Source organism: Anolis carolinensis, unplaced genomic scaffold, assembly GCF_035594765.1.
Source record: "Anolis carolinensis isolate JA03-04 unplaced genomic scaffold, rAnoCar3.1.pri scaffold_9, whole genome shotgun sequence".
Lineage (NCBI taxonomy): Eukaryota > Metazoa > Chordata > Lepidosauria > Squamata > Dactyloidae > Anolis > Anolis carolinensis.
In genome coordinates, this window is record NW_026943820.1 from 17,752,523 (window position 1) to 17,764,899 (window position 12,377).

Consider the following 12,377-nt stretch of genomic DNA (forward strand, 5'->3'; position numbering starts at 1 on the left):
CTCGGAGTGGCTTACAAGAACCGGCTAAAATCAACAATTTAAAGAACATCTTAAAAACATCTTTAAAAACATCTTAAAAACATTTTTAAAAACATCTTTAAAACATCCTAAAAGCACTTTTTAAAACATCAACAACAGAACTCAAAAGCCTGTCGAAACAGGTGTCTTACATGCCCTGCGGAAGGCCGACAAGTCCCGCAAGGCATGAACTTCAGGTGGCAAGGTGTTCCAGAGCGATGGTGCCACTACTGAAAAGGCTCTGCGTCTAGTTGCAGTTAGATGCAAAGTCTTAAAACTGGGGACTTTCAACAGGTCTTGAAAGTGTTTTGGCCTACAACTCCCAGAAATCCCAGCGGGTTTACCAGCTGTTATGATTTCTGGGAGTTGAAGGCTAAAACATCTGAGGACCTACAGGTTGAGAACCACTGAGCTAAAGGAAAGAGGAGGAAAGGAGGTCTGATTGCATGTGTGCATGTTTACTTCAATGACTCTGGATGACTATAAAACCCATGATGAAGGAACAGTCAAGTGTGGCACTATCTTGGCACTTTCTTGACTTGATTGTACCACCCCTTTGTATTTTCTGCCAATTAAACTATTGTATTTTAATCTCATTTCTAGTTTCTGATTAGAAATCGATACGATAGATATTTGGGCATTGTGCCTCAATAGTGGTACTACTGTAGTAACAACAACAACAATCCCTGATCTTCAGGGATGCATAGCAAGGGGCACAGCTCAAGCCAGGTCTACTCTTGTGGGGCAGGAGGAGATCAAGGGGGATGTGGCAAACTGACTATGCTGGAACGCGCTCACTATTATGTAGAGGAGCATACCCAAATATACCTGAAGAACAAAGACTGGAAGTCCATCCAGTTCCTCAATCACACTTCCATAATATTCATTGAGAGCAAAAACAGGAGCTTCATCGTTTTTATTCACAATGTTAATGATAACAATAGCATAATCCTCCCATTTCCCATCAGAGGCCAGCAAATGAAGTTCATACAGCTGGGTTTCTTCATAATCCAATGGCCGTGCAATGAAGATGGCTCCCATTTCTGGTTCAACATCAAAAACTCCTCCAGTATTTCCAGCTGTAATTTGGTACCTTAGCTTTGCATTTGTCCCTAAAAATGGAGAACAGGAGATAAAATATATTTCACACAAGGCCCAGATTATTATTATTTCTTACAATTAATAGGCACCCTGCTTGCAAGGTATTTGTTTAAGGACACCTAGAAGTAAATAATTTATTGTGGAACAGGTATTCTAACAATTATATGGCCCAACCAAAATCATTTTTTCTTAGTGTATTTAGGTCTGTTCTTGGGGATATCTGAGGCACTGATTCAGAAAATTGCATTTGATAGACTGCATCCGCTCTGGTTTCTTAGATATGGTCATCATGGTTTCCATGGGTGAGCAGATGGAGACCGGTAGATGGCATATGTTATGTATCTCAAAAACTAGAACTGAAAGGGGAAAACTGGTGCCATTTTTGGAATCAGCAGGTTAAATATATCCAGAAACAGGATTAACATTTGAGGCACCAAAATGTGTCTTGGCCAGTGTCAGAAATCATTCAAATCATAAAATAAGCATAATTATTTACATGCATTCTGTTAATGAATTCCCATATTTATTACATGCTTGCCTGCATTTTTCAAATCTTAATTGTCAGTTTTGGGATGCTACAAATAGGTGGTATTGTGTTTTGCAAACTCTGTGCTGCATCTGTTGAAGCAACGGTCTTCAATCAGTGGGTCACACTAAAATAGACTGTGGTCATAGCATCTGGTCCAAAGAATCCCAATTTCCAGGATACTATATAGGATGACACTGCTGCAGTTATAATGGTATCAAGGTACAATGTGGACATACCCATCTGTGCTCTCAGCATGGCCTGCCATAAATACTTGCTCTAAGAACTCATGCAGCCATTATTGAAGCAAACTTACAATCTGTCAAGCTCAAGGCATGAACAGTGCCTTTCAGACACAGAGAAGCCCTTAAATAAATAGAGATAGATGAAAGAGATGTTCCCCCACTGAAATATGGCCTCCACGCTCCTGAAAAATGAACTCATTAATATTTCAGGTGCTGCTACTAGGAATGTTGAAGGGTTTACCTTCGTCTTCATCATTAGCACTGACGGTAATGACAGTCGATCCAACATCTTGGTCTTCATCCACATTGACTTCATAGACATTCTTGGTAAAGGAAGGCTTGTTGTCATTCACATCACTAATAAAAACTCGCACGTAGGCCGTGTCTAGAGAGACGGGGGAACAAGAGATTAAAATACTTGGCTGTGCCACTTCTGTCAGCTACAATTTCTAAAACTGTCTCGCTGCACATTAAATGAAGACGAATAACACAGACAATACAGAAACTAACCCTTAGGGTTGTGGGACAATTTATAATACCAACATTACTCAAAAAAGCACTTGGATATCAAATGAATGTCACATTCAATTTGTCTAAGCAGATAACATGTGAAGAACTGATGTCTAACGTGGCAATTGTATGGTTGTGTCGTACGTTTCCTATCCTCGAGCCTAGAGGGCCCAATTTTAACTCCTTCTTTGAGAACACAGCTAAAGTCCTTTGACAATATGATTTTCATTGAATACCCTGCCCATTTCCTATTGCTATGGGGTGCTGCTGGCTGAGATATAAGGACCATATGGTATGTAGCAGGATGAGCAGTTTGTCTATAAACTGGCTATGCAATTATCCAAGTTTTACACCAACATTGTATAGAGTAATTAGAGTAGTGATAGGAAACTCTAGACCATAAACTGAATGTGGATTTCAAAGCCCCTACCAATGGCCCACAAATCCCCAAGACATTAAAACATTAATTTATCACTGAATTTTTAATCATTCTTTGTCCCAAACAAGTGTGACATCACTTTCAACGAGCCCTGAGCATAACAGAACAGGCTGGAAAGAGACAAAAATTCTCCACTTCTATAGTTGCCTGCCTGCTTTAGAGGATTGGACGGGACTTGGAAGATCAAGCTCAAATCTCCAGACTCAATGGCTGACCTGTCTCTCAACTTGCTTTTCCAAAGTGAAGGCAAAGTAGCGAGGCAGAAGCTAAGCACACTGAATTCACTGGAGGAAAGGTAAGATATAGCTGCAACTGTTTAAAATTGAGACATTAGGAAAGAGAATGTGGCAGATGAGAGGAACTGGAAGATCTCCATAAGGAATGCCATTCCTTACAATGTGGAAGTTAGTCAAGAGCAGACTTTTGGTAAACTGAATCTTGCAAGAAAGACAACTTGTTCCCCTACCACATCATTAATTCCATACGAGTATGGAGTCATTGCAGCATGTCTTTTCATTTTGATTAATCCCACCCAGAAGAAAGCTTTGGCGACTACAAAATATATTGCCATCAGCTCTTTTGGATGGGAGATATAAAAATGTGGAACATTCCAAAAGGGTTTGTTTTTGGGTCTCTGAAACACTCACCATTCTTTGTTTGTTTGCCCTAACTCACAGAAATCTTAACAGATGGTAAACTGGCTGGGATTTCTGGGAGTTGTAGACGAAAACATCTGGGGACTCACAGATTGAGAACCACAGCTCTAAATATATTAAGATACTAGCTTGAGGACCCGGCGATGCCCGGGTTATTTGAAAAAGGCATTAGTTGTCTTTGAATGTTATGTATTCTCAGAATTGTGGAGCAATCAGGGTTCAAGTCCCCACTCTGCCAACTACTAGGTGGCCTTGGGCAAGTCACATTCTCTTTGTCTTAGGAGGAAGCAATTGAACCCTCTTCAGAACAAATCATGCCAGGAAAACCCTTTCTTTCTTTAAAGAAAATAAATACTGCTTGACTGATTTTGCCTTTTGTTTTCTCACCAGAATTTGGCTGCCCGTGTTTTCCTGGACGAGACGATTCTGAGCCATCTGTTGACTTCACTTCCAAAAGATAAGATGCTTTCTTTTCCCTATCAAACACAGAGGCAGTATAGATTGAGCCTGTTTTAGAATCCAAATGGAAAAACGTATAGTCTTCACTGCGATCGGGTAGCAGAGAATAAGTGATCTGAAAGAGGAAGAGAGAGATGAGATCGACAATGAAAGCCAGAAGTTTAATCTTTGATTTTGCAACAGTTCTCAGGCAACATTCAGTCGGCTGAGCACATACATGTGATTCTGTGTACACAACATGGTTCAAAATTATTGATTCAAAATAAAACTAAGGAAGGGGTGTTTTGTGGTTTCCAAGCAAAATAAAGGTAAGGAAGGCTGACATGCCATCTCATACTCTTGGGCGGAACATCACAAAGCACTGCTGTAATTGGAAAGTTATAAACAGTACTTTGAGTCTTCTTATGGAGTGAAAAGTGGGATATAAATAAACATTACTACTACTACTACACTGTTTGAGTTTTAACCTACTTCACCATTCTGGCCAAGGTCCAGGTCGGTGGCAGAAACTTGAAAAACCATTGTTCCAACGTCTGCTCCTTCAGTCACTGAAGCTTCATAAATTGACGAGGTGAAGAAAGGGACATTGTCGTTGACATCTAAAATGTGTTTAAGATTCAGACAGTCACTCTATGTGTTTAACAATTACAGTAGAGTCTCACTTATCCAACATAAACGGGCCGGCAGAACGTTGGATAAGTGAATACGTTGGATAATAAGGAGGGATTAAGGAAAAGCCTATTAAACATCAGATTAGGTTATGATTTTACAAATTAAGCACCAAAACATCATGCTATACAACAAATTTGACAGAAAAAGTAGTTCAATACACAGTAATGCTATGTAGTAATTACTGTATTTACAAATTTAGCACCAAAATAACACGATGTTTTAAAAACATTGACTACAAAAATGCGTTGGATAATCCAGAACGTTGGATAAGTGAGTGTTGGATAAGTGAGACTCTACTGTATTAGGATTTTTAAAACTACAGATAGATATAAGGAGCCCCCAGTGGCTGAGCAGCTGAACTTGCTGACAGAAAGGTCGGTGGTTCAAATCCAGGGAGCAGGGTGAGCTCCTGCTGTTAGTCCCAGCTTCTGCCAACCTAGCAGTTCAAAAACATGCAAATGTGAGTAGATCGATAGGTACTGCTCCGGCAGGAAGGTAACGGCACTACATGCAGTCATGCCGGCCACATGACTTTGGAGGTGTCTACAGACACTCTTCGGCTTAGAAATGGAGATGAGCACCAACCCCCAGAGTCGGACACAACTAGACTTCATGTCAGGGGAAAACCTTTACCTTTACCTAGATAAGATATATTCATATCCAGGGGCTTGATGGACAGTCTACAACATCAAAACATATAATTATGAATGCCTTGACACAATCAATTCTATTCTGATTTCTTCCCCTTGTTGCTCTACAGTTCCCATCATCCCTGACAACATGCCATGCTAGCTGCAGCTGATGGGAGTTCCAGTCCAAGGCATCTGAAGACCAGAAATGTGGAAAGGTATCTTGTTATACTGAATATTATAGCCAACAGACTGGAACATGTTATGCATCTCACACACCAGACTTCCTTTTTTCTTGATATATCATTGGGCAAAGTAAGTTCTATGCAAACTATGTTTGTCTCAAATCAAAGTTGGAAATCAATCTCCATAATTTACAAATGCGGCCTCTTTAGATGCCAACAGTATGTTATTTGGCGCTTCCAAACGGGCATCCTTGAACAGTTCAACTAGATACAAGGATGAAGCAGGTGAAACTAATGCTCTACTGGCTGGTGCACATTTTGCCTGAACATTAAATGAACATTACGCACCTGTCACATTAATATAGACAGTGGCAAATGAAGCGAGTGGCACTGCAGCAACATTCTGGGCTCGAATCCTTAACAAGAAATGCTTTGTGGTTTCATAATCCAAAGGTTCAGCTATGAGGAGAGATGCAGAACCGTCGTCTCTGTTTGGCGTCAAGTAGAATCGTATTGGCATGTTGGTCTCTGGAACGAGCCCTTCTTCGAGATTATACGTGATCCGTGGGTCTCCAAGGGGGGATGTCGCTTTAATGGTCTGTGCAATTCCAAACATTCAGAGATTCACATACGTACAGACGTAGAAGCACATAGAGGAGCAAAGAGACATTGATACACAAGGAAGAGAGACAAGTCCTCATCTACACCAAGTGACAAATAGAATAAGAAACAATGGCTTCATATCTAAGAGCAGAAATAGGGCAAGATCTCCCATTGGCTTGGGAATGGACTTGGACAACCTATTTTTTGTACAACCACAGAAAGCAAGTTTATTTCAACCTCAAGTTTCCTTTGCTTGGATATAGGCTTTATTAGAGGAACTCCATCTAAAGAGAGGATAATTATGCTTGTTACATATTCAGGAGAAAAATGGAAGACAAACAACTGGGGCAATACAGGCAGTCCACAAGTTACAAACAAAATTGGTTCTGTAAGTTTGTTCTCAAGCTGGATTTGTATGTAGCTTGGAACAGGCACATTTTAAAGTGTAGATCAATAGGTATCGTATATACTCGAAGATAAGCCGAGTTTTTCAGCCCTTATTTATGAGCTGAAAAAGCCTCCCCTGGCTTATAATCGGGTCAAGGTCAAGGCTGGCAATGGAGCCTGCAGGCTATTGCTTGCAATATGTGATCTATTTCTCTCTTCTCCTCCTCCCTTATCAGTGTGTTTACTTTTTCAAAGCCTCCCTTGCTCTTAATCAAGGGAATGCTTTGAAAAGAGAGACACCCTTGCAAGTCAGGAAGAAGAAAAAAATATATTCATTAATCTTATGAAAGCATTTCCCCTTGAAATATTTGTTAAACTCTCCTACAGATACATAGGCATTAACCCCTTGCAAACTTTTGCAATCTCTATGTACCTTTATATGTGTATCTATCTATATACATTAATTTTATATATGAATTTCCCCTCATATGTTTGCAAGTCTCTGCAAATATCTATATAAAGAGAGATGTCTGGATAGATATGAATATATTCTTACCTACCTATATATAGGGCTTGGAAATATTACAGGGGGGAAATGAACACACAAATATATATAGAAATGTCTAGATAGATATGAATATATATATATTTATAGATAGAGAGAGAGAGAGAGAGAGCTTGCAAATATTGTAGGGGAAATGCACACACACACAAAGGAATTTGCAAACGTTTCAGGGGGAAATGCATATGTGAAATTAGCATCTTAATTATAGATCTATATCTAGCTCTGCATTGTTTATATAAGCATTGAATGTTTGCCTGTTACTATATTGGCAGCTGGCCTGAGTCACCATGGGGAGATAGGGTGGGATCCAAATGAAGTTTTCATTTATTATTATTATTATTATTATTATTATTATTATTATTATTATTATTATTATTATTATGTTATTGTTGATACCATATTGTTTTTGTTGCCCCTACTTTTCACTTATAAAGCTAGTTTATTGCTTTTCTTTGAAATACAGTAAATATTCAAAAACATTTAACCTACTGACGCCTTGATTAATGAAATTTTATTGGTATCTATTTTTATTTTGAAATTTACCCGTAACTGCTGCATTTCCCACCCTCAGCTTATAATCGAGTCAATAAGTTATCCCAGTTTTTTGTGACAAAATTAGGTGCCTCGGCTTATATTCGGGTCGGCTTATACTTGAGTATATACGGTAAGTTTGGATCTCATAGGAAAGAGTTAACACCCCGTGGTGTTGTTTTGCTGTCTGTGCCCCTGTTCGGGAGATTTCACCTCACTTTTTGTTCTTGTGATCACTGGATTTTGAAAAAAATGGCTTTTTGTGGTAATAAGGATTGAGGATAAAGATTCAGTGGAGACCCCTTTCCCCCATGAAAATAACTCTTTTGGGAGTGGATTTCCCTTCCGAGGGGTAGATTTCTCTCACTTCCTGTGGTCTCACCCCCATTCTTAACTAGGAGTCATATGCAAGTCAGATGTTTATAACTTGTATGTGTAAGAACATTTACATCACTGGGGGCAAGGGGAAGGGATAACAAATAAATAGTAATGAAAATACTAAGGTTACCATAAGTATTAGTTCTCCACAAATAGTTGAAATGCGAATTAAAAGCCACCAAGTTTCATATTTCTGTAGAAGGTAAAAGTGAAACTTGCAGACACCAGTAGGAGTGCATAGGTCTGACGTATTACATCATTTTGCTTTCTCATATTTGAAAAATTTAAACAGGACAACCACAGTTTATCCTAAGCTGCAATATCCATATACCAATTTGAGAGTAATATCCAATTCTCATTTCCTTTTTTAAAGCCTGTGCTTCACAGTCCTATCCCCAATCCCAACTTACCAGAATGGATGTATCTCTTGTTGTGCTTTCTGGAATAATGACTTGATAAGTGTCCCGTTCCCACCGAGGAGGCTGGTTTTTTGCACTGGTGACAGTCACTCTGAGCTCTGCCTTGCTGCTCCTGTTCCCTCCATCCATTGCGATAATCTCTTGAGTTATGAATGATTTCTGGTAAAGAAAGGGAAGGGAAGGGTTACTCCAACAATCATTTTTAATACTGATTTCAAATGTACTTAATATCAAATCTACTATGCTTTTCTTTATTTTTATTGCTCAGAAATGATAGTTCCAAATAAAGAGTGCAGCAAATGCTTCAACTATACTTCATTAAAAAAATAAAAGCCAATCTGACTTGTTCAACAAGTCTTGCAAAGCTCTTATTGAGCTTGATGGCTATCTTTTCAATTTCAGAAATACTCCTTCACACTTTGATTCTTAAAAAACAAAGTTGGGTTCATGAACCATACTCAATTGAAATCACAAACATCAGTGCAAGGAGGGAAGGATTAATACCACCTACTTGTGGCATTGACATTAATTTTGTTAGTTTGGGTCCAGCTCTTTAATCATTAAGGTCATTTTGGATTATGATCCTGTCCTTGGGGTACTATCTTATTCCTCCTAATTTGGTGTCCTCTGCAAATTTGATAAGCATGCCTTCTATTCCATCATCCAAGTCATTGATAAAGATGTTGAATAGCCCTGAAAGGCCCAGGACGGACCTCGATGGCTTCCCAATGGTCACTTCTCTCCAAGATGAAGACAAACCATTGGTCAGCACCCTTAGGGTTCGGTCAGCAAACCAATTGACAGTAGAATTGTCTAGCCCATATTTTACTAGCTTTGTGAGAACATTAGGGTTGTGCTTTTATATGGAATTGCAGTTCACTTTGTGTAGTTTCATTCGTTTTGTCTCATTTTCATATTTGTTCCCATTAACGAAAATGGGGTGCCTATATGAACAGAATTTTCATCTGGCTTATGAAAAAAATGAAAATTTTTGGACTATTGGCTGCTATGGGAGGGTTTCCAAGACTCACCCATCACCCCCCGCTCAGTTTTTGGGCTACAGGGATGAAAATTGCCACACACTGAGGGCATGTCGACCAACTTTTAAATCGTTTAGGTCTTCCCCAGAGTACTATTGTTATCAATATTAACACCCATTGGCACACATCAGCTGTCATGGGGAGCCACTCCTGTCCCAAACTTAGCTTAGGGTGCCAGAATAACTGTTGTTCTTAATATTAATATAAATATTATTATTAAGACCCATTGATATACATCCGATGTAATGGGGAAGCACTCCTCTCCCTGACTCAGCTTAGAATCCCAGTAGCTATTATATACAGTAGAGTCTCACTTATCCAACATAAACGGGCTGGCAGAATGTTGGATAAGCAAATATGTTAGATAATAAGGAGAGATTAAGGAGAAGCCTATTAAAAATCAAATTAGGTTATGATTTTACAAATTAAGCACCAAAACATCATGTTATACAACAAATTTGGCAAAAAAGTAGTTCAATAGGCAGTAATGCTACATAGTAATTACTGTATTTATGAATTTAGCACGAAAATATCACAATGTATTGAAAACATTGACTACAAAAATGCGTTGGATAATCCAGAATGTTGGATAAGCAAATGTTGGATAAGTGAGACTCTACTGTATATATATATATAGTTATTATTATCAAGACCCATTGGCTCACATCCGATGTAATGGGAAGGCACTCCTCTCCTAGACTCAGCTTAGGGTTCCAGAATAACTATTGTTATTTATATATTATTATTAACACCCATTGGTACACATCAGCTATAATGGGAAAGCAGCCCTCCATCAGTACCTGCTTATTGTTACAGGGCCGAAATGAAAGGAAAACAAAAGCAAGCACGATGACTGTGTGGCTTTCATTTTTGTGCCACCTCTCGTTTCCTATGAAAATGTCATCATTCATTTTGTGTAGATGAATGGTTGAAATAAAACGATAGCACGCAGGAAACAAAGGAAAGATTTTTGCGCATCTCTAGAAAACATGATGGGTCACCTTGTCAAAGGCCTTGCTGACATCAAGATATGCTACATCCACTGCATTCCCTTCATCTATCAAGCTCTAACTCTCTCTCAAAAAAGAGATACAATTAGTCTGTTATTACTGGTTTTTGAGAAATGCATGGTCATTTATAAGTCTATTTCCTTAATATTGCAATACATTTCTCACAATGTATTCTGTTCATAAAATTTTTTAGCAACTGTTGAACTTCATAGAACTTAATATGGTTCTAATATGGTTGTGGTTTTTAGTTTTGAATATGCTTTTATGGATTTAACTGATTTTTAAATACTAATTATATTTAATTCTGTTTTAATATTTGTATATTTGAAAATGTAAGTTGATTTGAGTCTCCCTGTGGAGAGGAAAAGTGAGTTATTAATAAACATAATAATAATAACACAGAAGTAAAAAATAAAATAAAAAAATAATCCATCAGCTCTCTCTTGGATGTGACTTGCGACCCTGTTCCTTGGTTCTTTCCTTCTCAGTCAAAGCAGAAATCTGCATGACATGACAGCTGTGAATGACTTCATGCTTATGGAAAAAATTCATTTAAAAAGAGCAGGCCCTTGGGTGGTGTGTAACAGTCAAAGTGACACTAATGCATACAAGAAGAGAAAAGGGTCTGTGAAGGTATATGCTTCTGCAACATGGCATCTCACTGTATCTCCCAGCTACACATTCCATCAGTTGACATCTGGCTATAGGATAAACCAATCTGTAACATACCTGCAACAGAGGTTGAGTGGCATAAACCCAGCCTGTGGTAGGATTGATCTCAAAATATTTTGGTTTTCCCTTGGCTATAGAATACGTAATGGACGCATTAGAGCCATAGTCGTCATCATGGGCCGCAACACGAAGAAAGCTTGTCCCCACGTCTGTGTCTTCTCTTAAGAAATCTAGGAAAGCAGAATTGATGCTAGCGGTTATTAACCCAATTGCACAATACAACACACAAAATAGTCTCAGAACTGTCACAATCCATAGATTCTACATACCCTCTTCTTCACTCTGGGTTTGTGTAAATGTAATGCTTTGAGTTTTTGATTAAGGGATAGTAGAGAGAAGAAGAATAAATCTACTCAAAAAAACCTTCCCTTTTTTCACAGAATTTCACCAAACTGCAGGATTGGAAAGCTTCTTACATGTCATCTAGCCAATTACATATTGAAATTCTGCTGCTATGTGTCTTTACTGTGTATGTTGTGTGCCTCCAAGTCATTTCGCATTTATGGCAACCCTAAATCATGGGATTTCCTTGTCAAGAGTTGTTCAGATGGAGTTTGCTTTTGACTTCTTCTGAGGCTGAAAGAATGTGATCAAAAGCCTACCCTTAAAAACTTCTAGTGAAGGTTAGTCCATTGAAGCAGTCTACTCCTACCATCAGGAAATTCAGCAAAAAAAAAAATCACTTGGACACTTGCGATTTGACTCTCCTGGTTTGGATCATAACCCAAATGCATATGATGAAGTAGATCCAGTCTATGAAAGATTATTTATTTATTTATTTATTTATTTGCGATATTTATATACTGCCCTTCTCACCCCGAAGGGGACTCAGGGCGGTTTACAAGTATATATACATACAATATATTATATTATACAACTTTATTGCAATATTATTAGTAATATTGCATGTAATATAAATATACAATTATAATAGTTTAATGAATTATAATGATATAAAAGACACTACAAAATACTGATGTATACTGAATCAAACCAACATGTCTCTCCTTTTGAATACAACACCAGCCACGTTATTTTGATATCTAAAACAAAATCATTCCACCATAGAATCACAGAGCTGGAAGAGACCACATGGGCCATCCAATCCAATGCCATGCAGGAAAAGCACAACCAAAGCCTCCTAAAAAGGAGCTTCCACCACACTCCTAGGATCTTACGGCCAGGAAGTTCTTCCTAATGTTCAGCTGGAATCTCCTTTCCTGTCATTTTTACCCATGGCTCCACTGAGTCCTAGTCAGAGAACAGCAGAAA

The 12,377-nt window shown here is 38.4% G+C and overlaps 1 protein-coding gene across 1 annotated transcript in view; it reads right to left on the bottom strand.

Moving 5' to 3' along the window:
• The window catches only part of LOC100556134 (neural-cadherin), a 152,552-nt gene that overhangs the window by 59,255 nt on the left and 80,920 nt on the right, over positions 1–12,377 (bottom strand). Inside the window, exons 11-17 of the mRNA XM_062961661.1 lie at positions 11,103–11,275; positions 8,315–8,482; positions 5,789–6,038; positions 4,426–4,553; positions 3,883–4,069; positions 2,132–2,275; positions 847–1,130 (exon numbers count right to left, since the gene is read on the bottom strand). Of these exons, the coding sequence (XP_062817731.1) occupies positions 847–1,130; positions 2,132–2,275; positions 3,883–4,069; positions 4,426–4,553; positions 5,789–6,038; positions 8,315–8,482; positions 11,103–11,275 (1,334 nt within the window). The remainder of the gene's footprint in view (positions 1–846; positions 1,131–2,131; positions 2,276–3,882; positions 4,070–4,425; positions 4,554–5,788; positions 6,039–8,314; positions 8,483–11,102; positions 11,276–12,377) is intronic.